Below are 27,244 nucleotides of genomic sequence, written 5' to 3'. Positions count from 1 at the left end.
ATTTGGAAAATCAAAGTTCCTAACACTTAACAGGGAAGAATGACCCAAGTAACACCCTGCTATTATGAAGAAAATTATCAAAACCTAGTACTTAGAATACCACTGCAGAGACAAGTGCTCTGGATACATCTAACTACAGATGTTGATTTCCACTCTTAGTCCTCAAAACGCTTTTGCTGCAGAGACTTTTTTCTCCTTTGACATTTGTTTTTGAAATTTACTCAAGAAAATGTACAAAATTTCTACTCTGGTCTGGAAAATCTATATCTTGTTTAGACAGACTCCTAGAAACTGTTACTTGTTCCTCATATGTCATAATGAAATTGCAAAATGGAAGATGAATTTTTGTCACACTAGATTTGTTTCAAACAAAGATCAGCTATATTTTGATCTCACCTGATCAGAACACCTTTCCTGTTCTGTTTTGATTTGTTTTCCCTTGCAGGCATCTAAGAGAAGTCAGAATCTTATTCTAAGTCTACAGAGACTTCAGTTGTAATCCTCATTTATACAAAACACTAATGCAGATCTTGGATTTCTATTATTAAAATATCCATGTATTTGATATTATTAGAATCTCCCTAAACATTTTGAAACAATGATCACTGTTTTTCAACAGTTTAAGGCTGTCAGCATGTTTTGGGCTGGGGACAGATGTGATCCTGAAAGCAAGATTATGCCACTGAAGTTCAAGGACAGATTAAGAACATGTGTACACATGGCTTTCCAGGTCAGACTTCTCCAAACACAACTGTATTTTGCCACTCTGACCTATTTCAGTGGATGAGAACTGCCATGTCATGCCATTCTGAAAGAGAAGCTAAGCAGCATGCATGAAATCAGAAGTGAAAGAGGGGACTGCATAATTTTTCCTTGCCTCCAACAATATTGTTTTGATCTGAAATACACCATGGCTACAAAGAAACCAGCTGCATAAATAAGGATAAGACTAAGACTGGTTAAAAATGTGTTCAGTTTGAGAAATCTTCTGATAAAGTTATTGCATTATAATATTGCTCTTCCTCTAAGAGCTTTTATAATGAGCTTGTCAGTAAATGAGCTTATGAGGGAGACTGAATTGGTACAAATGAATATCTATATAGTTGGCATCTGTGGACTGTACCTACTTTTTATCTGCCCCTGAGAAAACATCTCCCTTTCACCCAACCCAGCAAGCATTTATTTAAGAACACAACATGTATCTATTAAGTTTAAAAGAAGAGAAATACATATATTCACAATTCTTCTTTAGAAATTAATTTGAAAATCCCTAATTTGTTCAATTAGTCACTCTGCTTTCTCAACTGTTGGTAAAACAGGGGCCATAAGCCACTTTAACATTCAGTTTCTGTGGATGCATTTTCTTGCCTGGTTTTCTGTTCTTCTGTTGCACTGCCAAATGCTACCACCAAATTAGTTACACTGCTGGCATGTCCTGGTCTATTTAATTTGTCCTTCACAGACTTGGCTTTCCGGGAATGGCTGTGCAAACTCTTGGAGCGCACTGATGGGAACCCAGGAGTCCTTTCGGGCTTTGCTGACAGGAAATTCTCCTTCTCAGCCTTGACAGGGGCAGGCATAGAGGTGTAAGAGGCACTCATACCTGCTTCACCAACATTACAATCATCATCTGTGTCCATCTGCTTCTCCTCTGCTTGCCTTTCTGCTTCAGAGATCAACCCAGGGTATTCTGGAGGACGCTCTTGAGAAAGCTGCTGCTCAACTTCGTATTTCCACTCCGTGGCCCACTGTTCAATTGTAGAAGGACACACCTGATCCATGATGGTACTGTACTCCGAGGTCCAGTTGTTAACTCCTCCAACCAGCTTTCCACCTTGTGCAAAAATAAAGCTCCTTGACTTCATCATAGTGGTTTGACAAGCACTGAAAGTTTCAGGAGGAAAATAGCGCATTGCTTTGGATTTGTCCAAGGGATAAGAGATGGTTGCTTCTAACTTGGTACGTGCTACTTTTAACTGAGTGTTCTGAAAATCTGGTCCTGCTACTGACTGGCTGTTTGTAACAGCATTCATCTGGTTTACACTTTGAGGAATCATTCCATCGCTACTGAAAACCCCCTGCTTTTCACTCCCCAAACTGCCTGTACCAGAATGAGCTCTGGAAACAGTCTGTGCAATTTCTAACGTAGATTTACTGTGATCTGCTGTAGCAACTGCATTAGGACTCGAGCTATGAAGTCCAGTTTGGTGTTCTGGAACCAGCATCCTTGGGTCTGCTCCATCTTCTTTGGTACCAATAGAGTGGGCTTTTTGACGCATGGCTGGTGACATAGGCGTGGTGCTGTCATCGTAGGTCAGCTCGTCACCGCTGATGTGGTATTTGTACATGCTGTAGCCATCGGAGCTGTTGACACTGCTCTGCCTCAGGAGATAGGCAGCATCACACTCTGACGAGGCCCGCGAGCGCGTGTACGTCAGCTCGGATTTGTCGACGCCCGCCAGCTTCTCCAGGGCATTCACCATCCGACCGGAGAGCTCCTCCAGCTGGGAGAGCCGCAGGTCGACTGTCTGGAGAGAAGCTTTCATAAAGTGTTCTCTTTCATTCACTTCTTCTAGCCTCATCGACATATTTTCAACTCTGTGGAGCATAAAAAAGGAAGCAGAGAACAGAACGTGTAGAATGGTGCAGTAACCCACTATAGGCACCCAGCGCCTGATTTCTTCCTAAGGCAGAGTTTTGTGGTGTGTATCATGCCTTGTTCTTTTTTCCTATGGGTAGCAACAAAAGCGCGAGCATTTTCTTGTTATCTATGCTTTCTGTACACCATATTAGAGGGGTATTTGAACTTTGCCCTTATATTCATGGCAGGAGAGCCCTTAGGGACAGACTTCTGTTAACATTTCTGCGTCTGCCACCCACCGTGTGCTCAGTTGTTCTCTTTCACTGTGACGCATCAAATTAATTACATGAAAAGTACTTTCTAAAGACATGCTCACAGGGTGACTTAAAATAGCATCAAAGCATGTTGTAAAACAGGTTCTGCAGCTGTATGAGAGAGCAACATATTCTGGTGTTGATGGGATTGCTTTTGCTCTTGAAATACCTTTCTATTTTGTATCAGCTGAATGAGTGGAACTATTGTCTAGTTCAATTAAAATAATACTTTTTCCCATTTTCTTCTTATCATTTATATTGTTGTGGATGTGATGGCACTAGAAAAATGCATATAAAGATAATTGACTGGAATGTGGCTTAGAGATCATATACTAATAAATCTACTGGGAAATTACATGAACATTTTCTTGCTCGCATACACAAAAGATAACAAAGCATCTGGAGCAAGGAGCCATGAGAAATAAGCAAATCTGCTTTGTGGCCATAGACCATAGTGAATCAGTGAGGCTTATCAGCCCTGCTTTAGTCTCTGCCACAATACCTAGGAATCTGACAAATTGCCATGGATAACCAGTGTAATAGAATATATGTAGCAGGTTTAATTTACTTCTCTATTCTCAAATTTCAAATATAATAATGCAAGATGTTCAGGGCCTCTCTCAATAGAAATAATTTTATCTATTAAAGAATTATATGGCTCACAGAGCAAATCCATAACAAATGTTAAAAATAGATATATAGATAAATATGTATGTGGAGTATTTAATCAACAGAACACTGTGAGGTAGAGTAAGGTGAAAGAGTGTTTAAAATGTGTATTATTTTCATTACAAGGAGAATTTTTTTTCAATTCAAGGAAGTGATAAAAGTACCCATCTCTTGACTTACTTAGATCTACTGACAGAATAGGCAGAGCCTTTGGGAACAGTCCTGCCAAGTGACCTGGTAAAAAAGGCTGCTGCCATTAGCACTGTGTGCTTACACAGCAATGTGCAAACATTACCTAGTCCTCAGAGCAAGCATAATGATTAACATGAGAATATTCCCCATCTTTTAAATGGGGAAGTTCATACTGAAAAGCTAAATGCCTTGTTCAAAGCCTGCAAGAGAATCTGTGGCAGAGATTAAAATTCAGCAGTTGTGAGTGCCAGACCCTAATGTAAACCACAGGTCCAAGGGAAGAACCCTCAGTGCTTTTGTCATTAAGCTCCAACATGTTTCTCATGGTTGGATGAACTGTTGGAAGCTCAACAAGCAGTGATTTTCTCAAATGGATAAAAAGCATCACTGTGATCCTCAGATGGATAAGAGGTATAAAATTCATCATAAGCAAAGATGTTCTTACAACAAAGGTACCCAAACCACCAGATTTAGTGACATAACAGAAGGAATAACAAGAAGTTTGCTGTTTTGAGAGATGCACCTGCTCAGATAGTTATTTGGGATTCAGATCAGTTTCTGAGTTGGTGGTGGCTTTCTTCAAGATCTAAATCTTTTGTGTTTTCACTCAACCATGGGTATAAATAAGATATTAAAAAGACTGTTCCCAACAGATGGAGTGGATTTTTTTGGTTGCAACAGGTACCTTTCAGAGGTAACTCTGATGCGTTCATCATTAGATGACTGCTGCTCATCCTCCTTCTCCTGGAAGTATTCTTCTACACACTGCTCTTCAAACTCATAGAGTTTTTTTAGCTCTTCATCATTCAGAAATAACTCTGTGCAAAAGAGAAGAACAAAAGAGGAGTTTCCTTTTTCTCAACTTCTGGCAGACAGTTTAAATCCAAATTAGCAGTTTATTTTGGACATGGCCATACTGCAGATTCTACTCCTCACTAAATGAACAGATGATTTTTTAAAATAAGCAATGAGCACTTAGCTAAAGATGGGCAGAGCTGTGAAGGCAATGGAATGCATTATCAGCATCATCTGCTTCCATGGCCATCCACAGGGGGCTTGATGTTCTGAATGACTTTGACACTGTTTAACTGCTGTGCATTGAACAAACTGACCAGATTTTACAAGATAAAGACCTGGGCAATCTCTGTCAGTTTGACTGTTCCTTCATTCAAGTGTTATTCTTAAAAGTATGGGAGTTATAGGCAACACATAAACTTAACAGAGTGTTCACAGATATTCTTTGGATAAGATGTTAAGAAATTTCTAATCACATAAGAAAAATCCAAGGGGAATTTTGGGAACAATTCATCTATTATCTGGATTTGTCTCTTTGCATTTGGAAGCAGTGCTACATTTCCTCTTTTCCTTTTTCTTTTTGCTATTGTGCAAAAATGTTTCCTATGAAATGTAGAAATAGAGGGATGTTGTGAGCCTCTGATTATTTCTGTGAGGCATATACTAATTGACAGTTAGAGAGTATGTTAGGAGAAGAATCCTCACAGTTTCCCTGTGAAATGACAGGTAAATCTCTAAATGATAGTGGGGACCCTCACAGTCCTCACAATCACAGAGGTGACACTATAGCTGACTTTTGAAACTCTATCCCTTCTGTAATTCCTATTTGCCCCTCCCAACATATGGGCTTCACCAGAACTTGGTAAACCCCTGGGCTGAGTATATAGCATCTTGTTTTAAGAAAGCATATTAAAGAAGAGTTGCAAATTCTCAGGCACCCACAGAGCCCAAGAGCTGTTAAAATACAAATACTTGATACAAATACTGGCCCACTTGATGGGCAAGGTGAACAAAACAGTTCAGTGTTGTAGAAGCTGCTGCTTTCTGCCACTATGGTGCAAAGAGCTGAATTTAGAGAAGATTTCTTGCATACTCAGTCCCCTGTCCCGCTCGTCCTGGTCTCCATCACCCTTCCTGCAGCGGCAGCAGATCCGCTTGATGATGATGTAGATGTGGCTGAAGATAATCATTGGTGGTGGCAGGACAGGTCTGTCATGGAATGTCATGATCAGCTGGTACCGCTGGAACTTCCAGACTTGGTTGGATATTGATTTTACCTCAAAGAAGGTATTGCTGAAAGGAAACATAGATACAGTTTCTATGAGGTTCCTAATCTCGCTTCTCACTGAGCAAGTACTATGTTAAAAAAGCAGCAGCTAAATAACCTCATGGAGCCACAGGATTTGCTTGCTTCAGCTCTTAGTTGGTGCTACTGAAGTAAGGATTAAATTGAACTCATGATTTCACTACTCCTTTTGAAGGCAGCAAACAGCAGGTGCTCTGCACCCCTCAGGCACCACTCAGAACAGTCCTCTCAGACCATTTGCTCCTACTGTACAAATCCCTTAGGTGCCAGTGAAAAGAAACTCACACAATTTATGCATCACATAATTGGTATTTTGGGGCTTGGTTATAAACTATTTCTTTTAACACATGCCAGTATTTGACGCTACACAAAGTATTAAATCCATTAAAAGTAGTTTGCATGCTAAACTCAGAAGCTTCACATAGTATGCCTTTAATATGCTAATCAGCTTGACCTACATAGAAGACTTTTCAAGTTTTCACTGAATGTCCTAAATTCAAACTTTATTCCCTCAAACTTCTGATTCGAAAACATGGTGCACATCCTTGTAAAGAAAATTATACTTGGAAGTTTTATCATTTTTACAGCAAAGTAAGGTGTGTTTTAAAGATGTTTAATTTTGAAATTCAGTTGATATTGACAGGAGTCAATCCAGAGATAACAATAGTCACAGTTATGAAATACCAACTAAGAGAAAGCAGACTTGATATTCTGTCTAAGAAAAGGCTTTTCAAGATATTTTAAAGTATCTTCAGACAGCTCACTGTACTTCTATGATGGTGATGATACTGAAACTTCCTTTTTATATTTTCTGTCCACTTATTTCCTAACTCTATGTGCTTTAGAATATCTACATTCATAAAACCAGTTAAAACATCTCTTTGAAACCAAAGAATTCCTGTGTACACATAGATTTTACTTTCTTTAGGTTAAGTCTATTTTAAAGTATCTTCAGACAGCTCACTGTACTTCTATGATGGTGATGATACTGAAACTTCCTTTTAGTTTCATGAGACTGTGATCTATGAAAAATAACAATGTCTTCATTCCGTGTCTACTTTACAGCAGGAATTCCCCAGCTAGATCTCATCCCTGTGAAGCAGGCTGGGATGGCAGGAGTTAACAGCATGACCTACTTCCCAAACTGCTGATTCCTTGGTCCTCCAGCCAATAATAGCTACCATTGTAAGATTCTTCCCCTTCTCCCCAGCTATGTGACTGGCATTTGAGTACTTTAAATTCATGACCTTTTAAGCTACATACATCAAATGAAAGACAGGCTTTGTGAGCTGCAGATTTCTGGGCACACGAAGTACTGTTTTTTGCATTTGTAACACAAATCGACAAGCCCTCCAACACAACATGTTTGAAGGCAACAAAAATGGATCACCTGCTTTTCTTAGGTGCTATGTTCAGAAAGTATTGCCAGCAAGTCATTACTTTTTTAATCCCTACATTATGAAAGGAAAACCATGCAACCTAAGTGCAGGTAGGAAGAACAAGCAGCAGAAATTTATTTAGTTTTACTCCAGATAAGTCTAAATATAGATATGTGCATACTGCACACTGCTTGGATTGGCCACAGACCTTGGCAACACATAGCCATCCTCCCTGATGATTCAAGGCAATACAGACTATTTTTTGGGGTCATGAAAGGACTCTGCAAGGCCCTAATTTCTTTTTCTAAATGGAAAACAAAACAAGACAAAAGCCAGATGATGTAGTGGAAATGCCTCAGGCTTTTGACGTTCAGAGTTTTGTTCTGCTGCTCTCCCGCAGAGCTGTGACTGCCAGTGGCTACACGGGTTTCTGTCAGGTGTGTGCCAGGTTTCATGGATCCTATTTCTCATCTTTCCAGAGCAACCTTGAGGCCTGTCACTATCCATTAGAAGGTAACTGGAGGTAGCCAGGTTCTCTCACATCCATTGCTGCAATCGCTGGCAAATCCACAGCCACTTTTCCTCACTCTTCTCCAGGGTGCACCCTGCTGCCAGAATTTGCCAGTGAGACCCATGGAATCATGAGATCCTGAGTGAATGCAAACCCTTGCAGAATCAGCTGATGGGCTCAAACAGAAACTTTATCTTGACAGTAAGACAAAGATGCATGATTGTTTACATACTTGAAGACAGCAATCAGCAGGTTTACCAACAGGATATTTGCTACCAAAAGGTAACAGGCCATAATAGCAGGAGTGAGCCAGGCCCCTGGGATGCATGGAGGGAGGCGTTTACCATCATCATCATAAAGATTGTCCCCACAAGGAGCTGAAGGAAAGACAGAAAAGATATTTTTCACAAGTTGTCTAATAATTAAAAATACTATTCTCAATTATTTAATGATGACACATGCATAAACGTTGCCAAATTTTGTCAGTTTATTTCCAAGAGCAAGTACGTATAATTTCTACTTCAAATTCTGCTTCCATATTAGTGAACAGAGAGGCAACTCCTTATTGTACAGTGTGGCTTTCTATTCTTACTGGATTCTCTAGATGGATCCCAGACTATTACTTGACCTGTCTGGGGCTGTTAATGTACCAGCAGGTTAATGCTACCAAAAAGATCCAATTCTAAAATGAAAAGTATATAGTAACAGCAAAATAAGACTACTGAGAATGGGACAAAAATTGAGACTATTGATCAAACCAATATAAAACAATTGCCTGAAGTAATTCTAAGATTACATAGATTGTCTTGGTAAGACTTGTCATGGAGTTGGGTAAATGCAGCAATTTTGTTCTGTCTGTAAGTGCAGTGCCAACATATCCGATTTCAAATACAAGGCTAATTCTTGGAACTATTTAGTAGCAGTAAAGTTTTTGTCAGCCACAGGTTTTTTAGCTGTAATCTAAGTAAATGTGAAGTCTAACAGAGTTCATAAGAGACTTAGTTTATGGGAATAAGAACTCAGTATCTTTAAACATTTTGCAAAAAACCACAATGCTTCAACCTCACTTGAAAAATACTTCAAAATATTTGAACACAAACTAAGCTTATTTACTAAGGTGTCAAAGGGTTGTTTGGACTGTAATTAACATTTATTTTACTTGCTTTTCAAAAATCAGACCTACATTTTTTCCTCGTTCTCCTAAGAGAAGTATAGCAACAAAATTAAGTGAATGCTAATTTTATTCCAATGGACAAATGCCAAAACCCACGGTAATATTGTATCTAGGTAATAAGAGGGAATTAGTTATACAATGCCACTTATGCATCATAATTTAAAAACCCAATTATTTTACTGTTGGTGCACTAGAAACAAGTCATAGCAACAACTTCAACTCAGCTAAAACTTCTGATCTGCATTTTGTATTAAAATATCTTTCCTCTGCTTATTTTCTAATGAAACTATTACAGTAGAAAAACAACATTCTCACCTGACTATTGCATGAGTGCTGTAATTATGATATGAGTAACTAGTCAAGAAAAACATTAATGAACACATTCAGCTAAATGAGATAATCAGCTCTCCCCAGAGACTTACGATTGATTTCCATGGCATAGACTGAACACCAGGCCAAAGGAATGGAATAGAAAAGGAGGCAGGGAGAGAAAAAAGAAAACAATACAATAATAAACAGAACCCTAAAAAAGATGATTGGAAATACAGTTCTGTTGCCAAGAAAAGATAAGCAACTCAAATGTCAGAACAGTAGAGACATACGCTGAGAAAAAACGTCTTTGTTAAAAATGCATTGTATTCTGCAATTTCCTTTCCATGCTGTTATCCCCAAATGTTACACATGGCAGCAAACTAATGATAATAATATATCACAAATGCTTCTGGCAGATGATCATTTAAATATACATGATATTTCTGGCAAGTAAACAAAACTGGCCGTCAACACAAAGCAACTCAAAATTATCACACAAAACTCATTCTTTCAGTTATTATGGAAACATGTTTTCTTTTTTTCCCCTTTTTTTTTCTCTTTTTTTTTCAATCACCCTGGCTTTGAATCTGTCAGCTGTTTCTTTTGAATAGCTACATTTCCACTAATAGGCACGCTATTTTACACTGTAAAAATATCAGTATCATCAATGCCCATTTTGACCACCAGTCTGGATACTTGCCTGCCAATTCCTAAATGCTGGTAAGAAAAGTCACACTATTGAAAGAGACTCAACCAGGCTTCTTTATTGTTTAAAAATATGACACTGTTGAGTACAAGATGCTGATAACTTCTTGCTTGTGCACATGTTCTAAAGAGAGTGAACCACACAAGAGCTTCCTGGGTGCATTAGGGAAAGTGTTAGCAGCAAATTAAGGGAGGTAATTATTTGCCTGTACTCAGATTTGGTGAAACCACATCTGGAATTGTGTGGTTCTCAGCTCCCCCATAGAAATCAGGCATAGACATATCAGAATAGTCCAGTCATGGCCACAGGGATTATTGAGGAGATTGGACTATCTGACAAATGAGGCAAGACTGAGAAAGTTGGGATAATTTAGTCTAGAGAAGATCAAGGGGATCTTACCAATGTTATAAATACCTGATTATGTGGGAGAAAAGAACACAGGGCCAGACTCTTCTCAGTGAAAGGAGAAGCAGCAGTGGGCAAAGGGGAAAGATGGACAATTCCGTTTAAACCGGGTTGTCCAGAGAGGCTGCACAGTCTTCATCCTTCAAGATACTGTAAACATCACTGGACAGTCCCTAAGCAATCTGGGATAAATCTAATTTACCCTGTTTGGAGCAGGAAAGTTCAACTGGATGATCTCCAAAGGTACCTTCCAAGCCCAGCAAATTCTGTGACTTGTGATCTCCGGATGAGTCTATAGGATTCTCCTGATCCTCAGAGAAGCTACTGACCAAGTCCAACTGCCTTCTTTCTGAAGGAAAATTTGATGAAATACTTTTGCTGTAAATTGTTTACATCCCTGGACTTTGCCAAAACCAGCCATTAGCTCTTGAGTCAGAGTCATATTAGACTGCCCATAGGCATTACTCCCCAATGACTTCTGAGGCTGCTTTTGTGGTGTGTTTACAGAGAACCACAGCTTGTGTTATTTCAGATAAAGTGCAAACTACATGATACACACTAGAGGAGGCCAGCTGCACATTGGACTGTCATACAAATTTCAAATATTACCACAAAATTAGCAGTAACAGGACAGCTTACATCTCCTTTAAAATACTGACAGGTATTTTTTTAAAGTGTGCAGGATTCCTGTACGAAAGGCTATTTCCACATCCAAAGATAATCAAGTGGAGTTTGCTTTTTTTTTTTGTTTTGTTTTCCCACAGGTGTAGAAAAGAACAACATGAGTGATTAATGAAATGGAAACGTTTGTGAAAGCAGACAGATGTATGACTGGGAGTAAAAATGTATGAGCTCATTGCTTGTGAGTTGGAGATGAAAGGATATGTGCGTTTTAACCTCCCTGCACAAGGAATTTATTTCTTTTCTTCTTCTGTTAGAACTGACTCTTAGTAAACCTTTGAATGAAAAGAACATTTCAGACAGATCTCTGTTGATCCCTGCAAGTAAACTAGAACACTGCCACACTGTTGGACAGGAGAATATTCTGGGCTACATCCCTTCCTGTGTTAACTGAATTTGAATATCAACCAAGAGTGCAGACATGCGGGTGGAGAAGAGAAAATTGCTCAGCCTCAGGTCTGCCACAAGAAAACAACAATATCATCATAAAGCGAAAACACTTACTTCCAAATTAAAAGCAGTGTTTAATTTGGATCTGATCATCTGCCTCAGAAACAGGAAACAGACTCTTACTATGAATTCTACTCTTACGGTCTATCTGGTCAGCGAACACCTCTCCGTAGATCATCCAGTAGGGCATGTAGAAGATGTTGCGAGCCAGCCGCCAGGAGGGCTCCTCGTCTGGGTGCAGGATCGCCTGGCGGGCCACGCCAAAGCTCATCAGAACCACAAGCATGATGACCACAAAGTACAGCATGTCAATCATCTGCATGGAGAGACCAAGAGAGGCTCTCAGCACCACCAGGGAGCACAGTGGCAGTGGCAGGTCTGTCTGCCAGCATGCACTACAGCAAGCAAGGAAATAGCAACAAAATCTTCTTGACATCGTGCTTTAAGTACTACTCAGGTGTTAAGAATAGAAACAAATGCAGACAAAGCAGTTACTTTAAAGGAATACCAGATTATATTTCAAAATATTTAAAATGCTAAAGCCTTTGCTATCCCTGTTCTCCTCTGCATCAAATGTAGTATGCTGTGCTTTCAGCACAGACCTCCTCTGTGGCTGCAAAGAGATAATACAATAATCACTGCTGCACCATCTCCTGTGCACAGCTGATGGGTTTCTGGATAATCCTGGTGTACCTGCAATCTGTTACTGCATGACTATAACATCATGTGTGTGTATGTGCATGAAATTCATATGGCAGCTTTTCACAGGCTCTATTCAGTCCTACTCAATAGAAAACCTCTTTTTAAAGCAGAATGGAATTTAGTTTCCCGCGGAGTTCTTAAAGACATAATTTATAGCAATTTAGGCACTAACCATCTTTCCAATCATCATGACGTAAGGTCCCAGGTATTTGTTCACACCAAAGATGTCTAATACTCTAATGTACCAGAAAATGATATCTACGCAGTAAATCACTCTTCCATATCCCATGTAAGGTTGGTTCTGCAGGCGAAGAATTGCTCCTATGATAAATACTGAAATAGCCACCAGGTCAGTAATATTCCAGTATTCCTGGAGCCAAACTTTGATTTTTTGGCTCAGCTTGCCAGGCTCTGACATTAGAATCTGAAATAAACAAACTAACAAATGTACAACAACAACAACAACAACAAATAGAAAAAACTTCAAGTTACATTTTTAAAATAATGGTCATGAAAAAAGAACAATTTTGTCATATTCAACAGGTGTCTGAATATCAGACACCCCAACAACAAATAGAAAAAACTTCAAGTTACATTTTTAAAATAATGGTCATGAAAAAAGAACAATCTTGTCATATTCAACAGCTGTCTGAATATCAGGCCCCATCCACTGTCAGCAAAATTTGTTTCAAGCAAGAATATTTTTAGTTATTACTATATTTAATATGAGACTCTTCTCTCTCCTGTGTGACCTCTCAACCCTGTGCACAAGTCCATGCCATTATAATCCCTAAGAGCAAGCTTTGCTCTAAGGACTATGAGATGTTGGTATGGGCAGACTTTACCTCTCTGACTTTCTCCAAAGCCAAAGTCACAATGTAGGAGATGACAATCCATTCCTGGACTGATGGCCACCGTTCCATCCGCACCAAGATGATGTAATTAAATAACATCAAGTAACCAAGGTATGAGATCTGCCAAAAAGAGGAAAATCATTCATGGACTCTAGGTGATGTATCCTAGGATCCTTCCAAATTAGGCAGTATTCAATTACTTGAGATGGCTTACACACACACAAGCCCCCCCAGTTTCTACTAATTTCCATTACACAGTGCTGGATTATGAGTGTAAGCCAAAAGAGCTAACACTCAGTTTTCTGAGTTATAGTGGTTATAGTTTTCTATAACCACTCATGTAAATGTCAAACTGCTGGTGCTGGTGTCTCCAAGCTGCACAGCAGCCTTTGGTGACCAGCAAAACTAAAAAGTCTGACATCTTAGAAATCCAGAGTTAAGAAATCAAAAAGAATTCAATGACTTAAAAGGGAAAAAGCAAAACTGGAAGCAAAACAGTAACAAACCAAAAGGTATTTCAGGGAGAAAATGGAGTTTTCCAAAGAATGGAATTTTCAGTCTGAAATGTTTACCCACCATCTCAAAGCAGATGTAAGACAGAACAGGGAGTAAAGCCGTGAGCAGCACCTGCCTGGAGGGGTAGGGAAAATAAAGAGCCATGCAGCCCACTTGCTTTCTCCACTCTGCAATGATGTGGTTGAGCCCATCTGGGAAGAATACACTCTTCAGCTGAAGCCAGAGGCATACAAACTTCATTTGTCAGTCCCTCTTCCTACACTTGTTAGTTAAATCCATCGACATGGACAGTAAGTTGGCAGGTGTTTGGGTTACTTTAAGCAGCTCCCAGATTCAGGAGCAAGTTTCTTGCTGAAGCTTAATTCAGTAAGAGCAGAGAAGGCTGCATCACCAGAGAAGAAACACCAGACAGAAGGCAGGCAAATCCTCTTAGCTGAGGGGCCTGATAATGCATGAAAGCAAAGCCCCCTTGACTCAGCTCCCTAATAACTGTGCTAATTAGGACATTCATATGAACCTGTGTGTTGAGGCTAAGCACATGAAATATTCAGCTGCTGAAGACCCTTACTTGCACAAGAAAAAAATATTTCCTTCTCTGCAGGCCTGCTGCAAAGCCCTCCACACTGGCACAGCCTGGGGCCTCCAGCACCTAAAGGAATCCCAGAGGCTGTGGAACATAGACAGCTGAATTATCTAATTTGTTGAAAGAAGAAAACAGCAATTCTAAAGCACTTTAAACCAGGCCCTTTATGCCTGGGGCTTTTTTAGTCTACTAAAATGTAATTTCTTTGCACTGTAAAACCATGTTGAACACTTTTCTTTGAAATTAAATAGGTAGTTCACTTTAAAATTATTAACTCAGGCAGCAGAAAGGGATCAATGTAGTGTTTTGTGATTAAAACGTGCTAAAACTAAAAAATTGCATGTTACTATGACCTATCAGGTATCAGGCATCCTAATCTTGAACACATAAGAAAGCAGTATCCCTTTACAGGGCACGCACAAAATTTATGAGCAGTAGCACAAATAGATGTTCTGTTTTATTATAACAGTTTAACACCAGCTAATTCTTGATGCAATAAATAGAAAATCAGATGCTTGTCAAAAAAAAGTATTTTAGTTTAGATTTGTTTTAATTGTTTTAATAAAAGTACCTATGAAGTCTTGGAAGACTGAGATCTGTGCTCCCATCTAGGCTGCACCCATCTGAGCAACAGGGCAAATGGCAATGATACCATGGGGTTACTTCTTCCTAAAGGACATTTCAATGCAGAACAGAAGCCAAGTCCTTTAGAAAGGAAGAGAATCCAGGCTAGTTTGGATTGTGGAGCTTGCACTTAGTTTGGTTTATTCCACACAGAGCCTCCTTCACAGCATGTAGGAGCTTTAGAGGCTGACAATGTAAACTTCAGTTATTCATTCTGTTTCACTGTCTGTGCATTTTCCTCTGAATAAAGGGAGCACTTTACTCATCAGATACTGACAAAAGTCAGTAAAATATTTATTTATTTATTACATGGTTATTACTTTTACATTTGAATCCTTTCAGTTTCACAAGTGTGAGAAAAACAATCACTGTCAGTTTTATCATTGTGACTTACTGTGTAGAACCAAAATTTGACAATAGGTGCATTATAGAATTCATAGATCTTTGTTCCAATTGGAAGGCTCTGTTGTTTTTTCTTTCCATTCTCTTCATCCCCTTTTCGGGAGCCTGTATCTGCATTTGCATCCTGGAAGACCAAAGTTGTCAGATTTCATCAATACACAGCAGTAAAAATAGTTTTCCTCAACCACAGCCCCAGCCAACTGTTAACTACGCAGGGATTCCCCTGAGCAACAGACCTTTTTAAAATTGTATAAATAGAATTCTGTATATCTGGAACTACACAGACATTTCCCATGCCCTGAGAATCCAGCCTATACCCTCCCATAATTGTGAGCCCGATTTTATCCCCCAGAGGCAGTAGAGATTTTAACCTGAGTGAGCTACAGCCTAATCAGAAAAGTCAGGAAAAATGAGCAGAGATATTAACTTTTTAATAATCTCAATTACTGACCACATTTTCCTCCTCCTTTTCTTTGCCTTCCTCATTTTCTTTTGATGTCTGGTAGGAATAGTCATCATAACTGCGATACTCCAGGAAAAGGATGGTGGGAGGGAAGAGAATTCCCATTATAACCTGTGAACAAGAAGGAATTCAACTCAATATTTGTTTATATTATGGATTTGGTAACAAGGTAAGTCCCAACTCAAACTTTTCCTCTGTACAATATTCAAGGTATTCCACCATTCTTGAGCCTATAGAAATGAGTAAGTACTTAAGAAGCATTGGCAATAAGGTATTTCATTAAATATGGCATCCTGGAAAACCTCCCATCTCCACAAATACCCTGTAATTAAGAAATTGTGCTCCAAAATTAGTGTGCAGAGAAATGCTTTGGAATGGACACAGTGGTGGTTAGAAGCATTCAGGTTTATTACTGGAGTTTATAGTTACTTCAGACACCTACTATTATTAGTTTTAATATTTAAAAATCTATGAAAAGTAAAAGAATCTTCACAGATAGCCCTGGGAAAATTCTCTTACTATATGAGATTTCTTAGATACAGAAAGACAAGACAAATACAGAAAATGAGCAGAGAAAGGAAGGCAGGTAATGAAACTAGAACAGACATCAGGAGGTTGATTAATTCTTTGGAGAAAAGAAAGGAAAATAATAAACAGATTTGGGAAGTATCACAATGCAATCTCAAAGGCAGGACAGTTGCCTGAAGGTTTTAAACAGGTTTTAGGGGGAGATATGGGAAAATGGAAATAAACTAAGAATGGCAGAGACAGTGCAGTGTGTATGTCAGCAGACTTGGGAATCTGGCCTGGGAAGACAGATACAGCACTTTGTCAGTAAGGGGGATTTAAGGAAATAAGGAGGTGAGCAGGATGGGTCTCCATATGGGTGACAACAACTGCATAACTCAACAAAGAAAGGATTCTATTCACATGAAAACACACACAAGCAAACACTGCTCTGCTTCCTTAGCATTGACTCACTCGTGTTTCTCTTCTGTGAGAGCCCCCTCACATTACTTGTTTTTTTTGTAAATCAAACAATTAGGAAATATTAAAATCAGTAAGAGAGACTGCATCATCAAATCACAGAAGCAGGAAATAAAAATCACATGTTTTCACACAATGCAATTGCACAGATTTCACTCTTTTCAACACTGAGTCTCAACTGGTATGATATTAAGCAATTTAAGAAGCATGTGCCCACATATGGTTTATTTTATCTCTATTCCCACTGCATGGACCCCTAATGGAAACATTTTTGCTTGTCTACAACTAATTTTTAATAGAAGGAGTATGTTCTCAATTAACAAATCTCATGCTTTATTGAAAACCACAATTTTTCTCTCTCAGATTCCAATCACACTAAGTGTTTTATGGAGTTATATTTTCCTTTGTAATGGCACAATATTCCTTAGATATCCTGATTACCTTTAAAACAGATACGTTCTTAAAACATTTCTAAGTGAGTGACTTTTGCTATGCAAACACTATGTGTAACCAAGTGCTGCACCCAACAGCCTCTCTTTGGAAGTGGTGCAGAACAGAAATACCTTAAGGCCGGGGTTTTTCCGCATGCGCAGTCGCCCCATCCACATGTCTGTCAGGAGCATCTGGCTGCAGGTGTGAGCAATGAAGTCCCTGTGTTTGGCTGCCACAGCCAGCTTCAGGCAGGTAGAATTACTCCAGTTTTTCAGTTCATATGTCAGCAGTTTCATGGCAATCTGCTCATCATGTTTATAGGACTGATCCAAGAGTTCAACAGCCAGCTGGCCAAAATCTCTGGAACAAGATAAGATCAGTAAAGTTACACTTAGAAATCAGGATGCTTTGGGGTTTTAGCTCTGTTCACTGGGCATCATGCTTATCCACACACAAGAAGAACTAATCTCAAGCTTAATTTGGGACAGTCTACAAAAGTTCCAAACAAACTGTTAGTGAACAGAGGGAATTCACTTAGACCAATAACATCTTGAAAGCAGTTTAGTTATATCATCAGATACTCTTTAATTTCTGGGCAAAAATTCTAAAAATAACTTTGTGAAATAAAACTGGTTAGTTTTACAGGTAGAAGCTCAAGAAAGAATGCATTCTGTCAGAAAAAAATGCAAGTCTTCTTGCTAGTGTTGCCTTGAAATCCCAAGACCACATTTTTCCTTTTCCATAGTTGATAAATTGGCTCCAAATGGGGTTCTGTGAAACTACATTTAGAAATTATTGTACTAAACTAAAAGTAAAGTTTCTCAGCCAGCTTGTACCAAGTAGATAAAAAAATCTGCTCTGCATCTACTAACTTTGAGTTGTTGTCCAGATCCTGAGAGATGTCATCCACCAGCTCACTCTCTGAAGACTCGTGGGCCATAGACTTGTAGAGTTTACAAGCCACAAGTGCCTTGGCCATGGATTCCTCCCCTCGTTGCCAAAGGAACAGAGCCATCTTCTGCCGTTTCATGAGCACAGCCCACACCATCAGCTCATGAAAGGGGTACTGGAAGCGGCTGACTTCTGGGTCATCCACATCAATATCAATCTCTTCCTCCTTTTTCTTCTTTTTCTTCTTCCCTTTGGTGGGAGGCTCATCATCCTGTAAAGAAAAATTGTTCCCATCAGCTTTTAACAGCTCACCTGACAACAGCACCATGCATGGAACAAATACTGAGAGGACACATTAATACTCAAAGTTCTAACTTGGTTTTGCTGTTTGCTACCATGAATGCAATAGGACAGAGCATGCACTGGGCAAGCACACACAGACTCAGACTTTGTTCAGGGTGCTGTTTCTTGTACACATAATTACAAGTCACCCATCCTGGAAAAGTGCAGTAGATACCCCTGGTAGTGAAGGCATCCCTTCACATTGCATTGTACACAGATCTCTACTGCATGTGGAATTGCACAGCTGGTCTGCAACAAATTACTATTTACTGAATTCCTGTGCAGTGTCAGTGGGACTCTCACAAAGCTGAATTCCCTACAGATAGGCTCCCCTGTCATTTCTGACTCCATATGTCTGTGTCTATCCCTGCAGAGCAGTGCTGCACATCTTCCAGGTACCAGAGCACTTTTCTGACTGACGTGCAGGCCATGGCAGCATGCAAAAGGCAAAGACAGGCACACAGCACCCTTAAGAACAGCAAGATACCAAAGGGAGTCTTCACCTCGGAATAAGCAATCTCCTCTTATGTATGCAGTGCACCTGGAAGGTATTAAGTATCCCATTTCTTAAAGGGATAGGGAGGATAGGCCACTACTACAGGAACCAACATGGAAGTAACCGAAGGGAAGTAGTGACAATGAAGCAGGATCCTGAAGGGAGAGAAGCCATGATTGGGAAAATTAGGGTTTAAAAAATGTAGGAAGAACATTGCATATATAAGACAGAGCTCATCATCACTGTAGACCTTGAGTCCAATCTCAGAAGTGGATTGCAAGTAAAAGAAATTGCTGTTCTATAAAATCAGTTCTTGTTCAAGCAAGCTCGGCATTATGCATTGTTTTTCAACAAAATGTGAATTTAAATCCAAATTTAGAATTCAACCTCCCACACCATTTCCAAAGATGACTCTTCAGCTCAGCAGTTGAGCATGTACTTCTCCTTGAGCAGTTTTAACCACTGCAAGTGGTGACCTCTGTCTTCCATGGAAAATTCAGGGGTCATCAATTGCACAAAGCATTCACCACCTTACAGCACAGGACATAAAATCTTCAATGGAGGACAAAAAATTAGGTCCTCTACACCCTAGGAAAATCAAATAAGAACAAAAGGGTATTGTACCAGGAAATGTTTTGATAAAACCTGTACATTAAAGAAATCCAACTTACCTCCATTCCCAGTAGCTTAAGAGCTTTTGGCTGAATATTAAAAAATAGAAAAGAAAATCAGTTAGATGGGAGGAAAATTTGAAAGACCAAACAATACCAAGCAAGCCCATTTTCATTTCCAAATGTACAGCATTTATTATGAAACTTACTGTTATAAATAATTGTACCAATAGTGCTGCAATTAGTTACTTTTAATTTAAATTGTATTTGCAGGAATGCAATGGGTTAAGAAATATCTATCCTGCACTCAAAGGAAAGATTTTAATTCAGACTGAAGAGTTAAATGAATAATTAGATAAATAATGCTTTGAGAATTAAAATCACCACATGGTCACAAAAGCAAAAAAAAAAATAGTGCTTCTAAGCACACCACAGTTAGGAATAATTGGATTGCAAACTAGTGGAAAAGGAGGAAATTCACCTCCAGATTCGTGTATTCGTGTATGACCTCTCATGTCTTCACATCCTTTAACAGAGATGTCTTACAACTTCCTTATATAACTTCACTCTTGGAGTTTCAACTTCTACCTTGCAGCACTTCTTTAGAATTTAATGTGCAGTGTTTCACAAAAACAAAGGAACAGAGTATTACTTATTTTTTTACCACCACCACCACAATGGCCACATATAAAATTAATTTTTACCCTTTTTGGTCCAAATAAATTATTATAAAGAGTCCGAAAGCTTTTGCGAGTGTAGTTGCAGCGGTAGGCTCCACCCATGAGATATTCCAGGACAAGACCAATATCTATTAGGCTGATATGATAGTCTGGTGGAAGATTTCCCTGCAAAAAATCCCCACAACTTAATAAGGATTTAGGATAAGAAAACATGACACAGATTAAATTGCCTGGCTAGACATATGCCATGATTAAATTGGAACATGGGTTTTTACATTTACAGCCACTGGGTTCAGTCTTTGAACATTTCTGTGGAATTAACTGATTCACATAATGAAAATATTGGGGTCATATCTTTTTGGTTTTGTTATTATCAGAATTCATATTTCTGAACAAATTTTGGTTTGATTTACTCACGAGTGTCCATACAAGTTTATGTTGTTTACAAGAGTTATATTCATGAACTTAAGAAACTCTGTACTAATTATCATTAATCCAGTATAAAAGCAGGACAATTTCATGGTGACTATCCCTGATAACCATACTTCATATACTTTTTTAAATGGAAACTTATATTTTATCATTATCTACAGCTGAGACTGCAATGCAGACCATGATTAATGTGCCCAGAATCAAAGCAAAAGGCAAACTCTAATTTTGGCAGCTACAGCTAAAACTGGATAATTGCATTGACTCCACTGGAAAAAAAAAATGGTGCTTCATTGTCCAAGCCACATCCTACAGCAATTACTGATTCTACATCACCACTGAGCAGCTGCTATGATGGAACAGCTACAGCCTAAGGAAGCACATCACCTCCAGGTTAACCCAACTGAATCCCCGGGACTGCCGCTGAGGAGGGAGCATGGAAATGCAATGGAAAAGAGCAGAGACAGACAAACAGACAGCAGAATGCAGAGGAACATTAGTGACACTCACAGTGACAACACTGATGAGAAAAGAGTTAAGCCATGAAGCAGATGAATATGAATTATACATTAACACAGTACAGCACAATCCCCACATCTGAACCTCCTTGGAATAACTGGGAGTTTTCCTTGCAGAAATTAATACAGGCAATTTCATGTAGCTGAATTTTACTGAATAAAAGCTTCAAAACCTCTAAGAGAGAAAATACGACAAATCTCACAATGACCCTCCCTCTTCACATACAATGAACAAATTTTCATGTATTGGAAACAAACGAGTAACAAATTTAGGACAGAAGAGATTTTCTTCAAGGTAAAAAGTTGGACTAGTGGGGGAAAAGTAACTGGAAAACACACAAGGAAACAAACAAAATGCAAGAAATTCTGCAGTCATGAGCGGTGTTTCCAGTTAACCCAGCAGGCCTTTGCTTCCACTGCAATACTGCATTGGGAGCTTCTTGTAAAGAGGAAACAGTATCAACCTAAATCTCAAATGCCATATTACACAACAGGTGCTTAATTTAGTCAACTCCTTAGTTTTTAAATTACTAGCACTGCCACACCTGATTTAGACTGACATCTCTCTTTGACCCAGGGAGACATTTAACTTTTCTTAACAGCAGCCATCTAATTTCAAATGCCTGCTTGGCCCCATGCTATGCTTGCTGTTACTGTTGATTCACATGGCTAATGCAATCACACAAATGTAACACTGCTTACCTTTTTCACATCCCTGACCAGCAAATGCAGCGTATTTGGCGGACCCAGTCTCTGCAATGAAAATAATTCATGGTCCGTTAGAGCTTCAGTTCTTCAGATGTTTTGCAAACATGAACACAATTAGTGATCTGGCAGCTTAAGCAGAACTTTAGACAACAACCATGTGCCATCACACCCAGAGGGGTGAAAAGAAGGAACTGGGCTACAGTGACAAACACCTTTCTATCAAGAGCTGTGTAATATCCCTTTTTTATAAACCTTTCTGTGGTGATTCAAGTCACATATACAAAATATGACAGGGCTTTTTAGTATTTCTGCTCACTCACAGTATTATAGAGCTCCTCCAGGCGAGGAATAGTCAGGAAGTGCTGCATGTTCACTCCATTCTCAATGAGCAGTTTCACAAAGTCCACTCGATCCAGGACCAGTGCATCCAGCATAGCCTGCTCCAGGGAGTTCACCTGAATTGCAGGTGGAGAATGTGAGACCACATGAGTACAAATGAGTTGGTTGGGCAGCAGCCACAGCCATTTTCACTACTTAGGATATGGACTGAATTCCCACATATGTTGATAAGTCTAACTAAAAAGGAATTTAGAAAGTTACACTTTAACCACATGAAGTGAGTAGAGATAGCAGAGATTTCCAAACCTTTAGCAATACAGCTGTAGCTTTCAAGTCTTTCAACATGTAGCTTTCAATCATTTTTTTCAGCATTTTAAACTAAACCAGGCATACCGTGCCTGACACATTATGTCAAAAAGGGATTCACTTGCCCAGCATGATAGGAACAAGGTAAACTAACACATTCACAGAAGGAAGATGTTCACTGGTGGTCTTATTTCCTTCTGACAAGTGTAGGGAGGAAGATGCTGCAGCTCAGTACTGACTTGCACTGTTGAGATATGGCTGCGTGTGGTGCACATGGGATGAGAGAGGGATTCTTGGCTCAAACACTAAACAGCATTCCTGCAGAATCTACAGCTGATCTTGTGGGAATGTGCAAAAGAGCATTCTACAGAATGAAAGTGTGTATCTTCCTTCCGTTTTTGTACCTCACAATGAAAAAAAATCTTCAGCGGTTTTTTATACAAATACTTTTATCTCACCCAGTTCAGGAGTTCAAGCTTTCTTGGGTCTGTTTCTTCTTCTGGTTCTTCTTTTGCTTTTCCTCCCTTTTTTTTCCCTTTTCCTTTCCCTCTGCCTGCTTTAGTCTGAGGTGCTGGGGATTTCTTTTCCTTCTCAGGAGCTGTACCATCAGGAGCTGTAAGGCTTCCTAAAGGCTGTATTTATAATACATTAAAGTATTAGAAATCTAATTGATATTACAGTAACTATTTAATTGAGTACACTCCTACCAAGCTCACCCCCCTCAGTCACCACGTCTCACACTGAGTCAACTAAAAATGGTAATTTGTCTAAATTTAAGGGCCTTTCTGCATAGTCACAGCTTTACCCTTTTTAAAAAGCTGTTAAGTCTAACTTAGTACGATTGAAAGTCAAAGCAGTGAAGGTGATTGGGTGGGGAGGATTTCTCCTGAAAACTAAAATCAGCGTGAGAGGACTGGGACATTTCAGATCCTTTGCTCTCTCTGAAAGCAATAGTTGTCAAAATAAATAGCCACAAGAACTGGACAGAAAGAGCCTAACAAGAATGCTGCATGATGCCAAATAGCATCCATACTGCAGAGCAGAGAGGAGAGGACAGAGAGCCACTCACTGGCTCATTTCTGTTCTGCAGACAGTATTTCTGTCTGTTCCTCTCAAGACACATTTATTCTTCAGCTGAAGTCCTTCCCCTTTCCAACCTGTCTGCCCAGGGCAGAGACACACATGCACCACACTTTGGTGGCTTAACTTGCTCCAGATAATGCTTAGGTTACATAAACTCCACAGAGAAGTAAACTGGATTGCTGCTCTCCTCATGACACTTTGGATTAATTCAGCATCAGATGGTTCAAGCAGTAAAGCTAAAGGAATCAATACATTGATAAAATAATAAAAAGCATCAATACATAGTCTCAATAGTGAGACTAGAAAAGAACTTAAAGGATTTTAGTTACACAGGTGAACTGCAGTGTTTCACCATTGCTGCCAGTCAAAGCCCAAGGTGTAAATATTACACAACTTAAAGTACTGACAAACAAAGAAAACTTTACTTCGTCTTACAGGCCAGTGGTGTCCAAAGACAAAGATTTGGCTGCGTGCAATGTCTACACGATTCCAGGCCAAAGCCAGGCTGAGCTGGTCTGGAGCAGATGCATTGGTACCTGAAGAGAAACACACAGAGGTTTCATATTTCACACATGATGAAACAAGACTGGACAACCTTCTGCAATAACTATAAAACAACAAGCCTGGTTCCATACCATACTACATCAGAATAATTTTGACACAAAGCAGTGGATTCATCCAGTCAAATTATAGCATCCTCAGTTTAACCCTATAATCCTAATTTCCAAAGGATTAACAACATTGTCTCCCTTTTTTTTTTTAAACTCAAGCCTGGTTCCATACCATACTACCATCAGAATAATTTTGACACAAAGCAGTGGATTCATCCAGTCAAATTATAGCATCCTCAGTTTAACCCTATAATCCTAATTTCCAAAGGATTAACAACACTGTCTCCCTTTTTTTTTTTTAAGCATCCACATTTACTTTTATTCTGATGCTAAAGACAGACATTTAACTCTTCTTAAAGATCCCTCTCAGCTTCTCTGGATGATACTGTACATAAAAGTGCAAATTTGGGGGCTCCAGAGATCCCATATAGAGCCTGTATCAACTCCTGTATACCCACAGACAGAAAACAGTTGTTTCAGCAAACATAACAAACCCCAATTAAATATGGAACTGATCCTATTGCTCCAAGGTTGAAAGGGCACAATCTGAGATCTGGGAAAATCCAGACAGTCTTTCATCTTCCCACTTTTTTTTCCTAACTTTATTAATGTATTCTAGAACTGCAATAAAATGAGCTGCAATATCAGCAGTACAGTTATTGCAGCACTCCCATCCCACACTTTCAGGGGAGGAAAGCCACACAAACCTTTCAATCTAGATTTTATGCTTCATGCTAATCTGAACATTAACCAAACACACTCAGGCACTTGTTAAAATCCAAGAAATCAAATTAAACATGAAGAGTGAACATCAGACAGTGCATAGGAATGTCCTGTTGGGATGCTTGTGCAGCCTTCCTGAGTGCCTGGAAAACCCACCCTTGAGGAGAGCAGTGAGGATGGACATCTCAATGTCATGCTGTCCTTCCGAGCCCATGCGGAACACGGTGATCTAAAAACCAAACACATAAAATCACAGGAAAGAGGGACACTGAACGTGTAGACAGAAAATAGAGCAGAATGGTGCTGGTTTATTATTTCCTTCAGTTTAGGATTTTCAAAGAGTACAGTTCCACTAAATTTTTGTTTGAAATTTAGTTTTCACAGAAGTGCTTAATTAAATTCTTTCAGTGAAGTTATCCTAAAATATCCCTGCATTGGTGAACATGACAAACTTGCTGAAAAATCTTCATTAATCCCATGTATTCTAAAATGTGGTGACAAAACTGCCATACAAAACCAATTGTCTTCTGATAGTTCTATTACTTCCTGGTAGTAATGGAAATGGAAAAGCTAGTTACCCAAGATAATTATCATAGCATCTATTTTATTGATGATAACACTCAAATACTTCTTAGTGCAGGATGTGTTACATATGACAATCAAAAAGGCAGAACCAAGTAAAAAAAAAGCAATTATTTCTAATCGTATTTGTTTAGTTCAGTCCATTGCAATTCAATTATTTTAAAAATAGTAATTAATGTATAGTTTAGCCCTTTAAGTACATATTAGATGCCTAATAATTCAAAAGCAGAAAAACCAAATAGTCTATTTTAATAAACTTAATACCAAATGCAGACCAAAAAAACCTCAAATTCTTCATTTTCCAAAAGCAACTTTTCACATTATCTACTGAGAACAGCAATTTTCTCAACAGTTAGAATATATTTTGCAGTAATGCAAAGATACATGACATTAGAAAAGGAAGAACTACAGGAAAAATATTACTAATTAACAAGAACAGACAAAACTATCAACAGAAAACCATAACCATAAGTCTGCTTGGGCTTCACAGCCAGTGTCTGAATTTTGCTGAGTAAAGCAGGTGTGTTCTGATGCACATTTTAAATTCAAAACAGTCTGACTAAACCAGCTGTGGGCTCTCCTCTCAAACCAATTTTTCAGTCAGCTTATCAGAGTAATGTTTACTACCAACTTTACACCCAGTGGAAGTGTATGCATGGAACTCATCCTGGCATCATATTTACACTTCACAGTAAGAATTACTCAAAGGCAAACACTCAGGGGTTCATTCTGCCTGCAAAGACACAGTGAGTACAGCTTCAGTACACTGCTTTCAGATGTGAATGTGAAAGGTTTTCTTTTCCTGAGCACACTTCTCTCTGCAGCTGGGATGTGGGAGACAGGCAGGAACCTGAGTGAGTGCTGCAGCACACACAGCAGCCCTGCAGCAAACCAGGAGCAAGGAATGGGGGGACCTTCAGGAACACAATGTCTCAGCTTCTCTGGACAGGCCTGCCAAGTGCCTTTCCCTGTAATGAAAGGCTGTTAAAGAGTAACTATGTCAGAAAACAAAAATTGTGTTGATGCACTCAGAATGCTTTTTGCTTCTAGGAACCCTTTCTTCAATTATCTTTCCTCCACTTTTGGTACTGGATCCTAGGTTTAGTGCATTTCTCTCAGTGTCTTATTCTGCCTTGCTGAAGTCTGTAGAAGATTGTTATCAATTTACACAGGAAAAGCATCTGAAATTTGGTTTGGGGACTTTCCAGAAGATGTAATCCCTTTTTGGCCTATGTTTATGCAGGAATGTGTACATTTAATGCAGCTATATGGGGGAAAAATGGCTCTTGAAAGTACTCTATAAAGTTTGGTCACAGAAATCACCTTCATGAACTACTTTTAGGATACTTACAAGCTCTTTTTTTTTCATGCACTCCATAAGAATGACAAATAGTTGATGAGCTTGACTCCTGTTGTAGTTAAAGGTTTTCTGGATGGTAACTAGAAGCTGGTCTCTAAGGGATTCATTTATTATCCTAAAAGAAAAATCAGACACAAAAGGAGACATTGACAGAATGAATATATATTTAGAAGGTCTACTGTTTTAGAAACTATAATATCCAGGTATTCCTTTTATATATCACAGATATACCTCTGTTAATAAGTTCAGTCTTCAGAATTTTATCATTAGGCCTTACAGAACCCCTACCTTTGCTTCTAAATGTTCCAAGTCCCTTTGCATTTAGCTAAAAACCACAAAATTCACATTTCTGATATGTCACCTTGGTTGTTGTCTTAAACAGAGGAATGAATTTGGTAATCCATCTGAAACCTCATAATACCCAACTGAGAAACAAATGAACAATCCAAAATACCATTAAAGAAATTAGATTGAAAACATTCTATAAAAGGTCAGGAATGTTTGCTCTCCTGAAGCAATATGAAACA

The 27,244-nt window shown here is 39.0% G+C and overlaps 1 protein-coding gene across 1 annotated transcript in view; it reads right to left on the bottom strand.

The window, feature by feature from the left end:
• Window positions 1-299: 299 nt before the first annotated feature.
• The window catches only part of TRPM1 (transient receptor potential cation channel subfamily M member 1), an 88,537-nt gene continuing 61,592 nt past the window's right edge, over window positions 300-27,244 (bottom strand). The window contains exons 9-27 of the mRNA XM_039723559.1: window positions 26,709-26,832; window positions 24,932-25,004; window positions 23,877-23,977; window positions 22,817-22,990; window positions 22,034-22,168; window positions 21,708-21,758; window positions 20,083-20,223; window positions 19,439-19,468; window positions 17,911-18,200; window positions 17,170-17,398; window positions 15,608-15,730; window positions 15,149-15,280; window positions 13,023-13,151; window positions 12,350-12,601; window positions 11,617-11,791; window positions 7,980-8,124; window positions 5,645-5,844; window positions 4,442-4,574; window positions 300-2,598 (exon numbers count right to left, since the gene is read on the bottom strand). Coding sequence (XP_039579493.1) covers window positions 1,335-2,598; window positions 4,442-4,574; window positions 5,645-5,844; window positions 7,980-8,124; window positions 11,617-11,791; window positions 12,350-12,601; window positions 13,023-13,151; window positions 15,149-15,280; window positions 15,608-15,730; window positions 17,170-17,398; window positions 17,911-18,200; window positions 19,439-19,468; window positions 20,083-20,223; window positions 21,708-21,758; window positions 22,034-22,168; window positions 22,817-22,990; window positions 23,877-23,977; window positions 24,932-25,004; window positions 26,709-26,832 — 3,901 coding nt within the window. The 3' untranslated portion in view covers window positions 300-1,334. The remainder of the gene's footprint in view (window positions 2,599-4,441; window positions 4,575-5,644; window positions 5,845-7,979; window positions 8,125-11,616; window positions 11,792-12,349; window positions 12,602-13,022; window positions 13,152-15,148; window positions 15,281-15,607; window positions 15,731-17,169; window positions 17,399-17,910; window positions 18,201-19,438; window positions 19,469-20,082; window positions 20,224-21,707; window positions 21,759-22,033; window positions 22,169-22,816; window positions 22,991-23,876; window positions 23,978-24,931; window positions 25,005-26,708; window positions 26,833-27,244) is intronic.

This window comes from Passer montanus, unplaced genomic scaffold (assembly GCF_014805655.1).
Source record: "Passer montanus isolate IOZ18808 unplaced genomic scaffold, ASM1480565v1 scaffold5, whole genome shotgun sequence".
Classification (NCBI taxonomy): Eukaryota; Metazoa; Chordata; class Aves; order Passeriformes; family Passeridae; genus Passer; species Passer montanus.
Note: the sequence above shows the minus strand (reverse complement) of the source record. Positions and strands in the feature narration are given on the sequence as shown.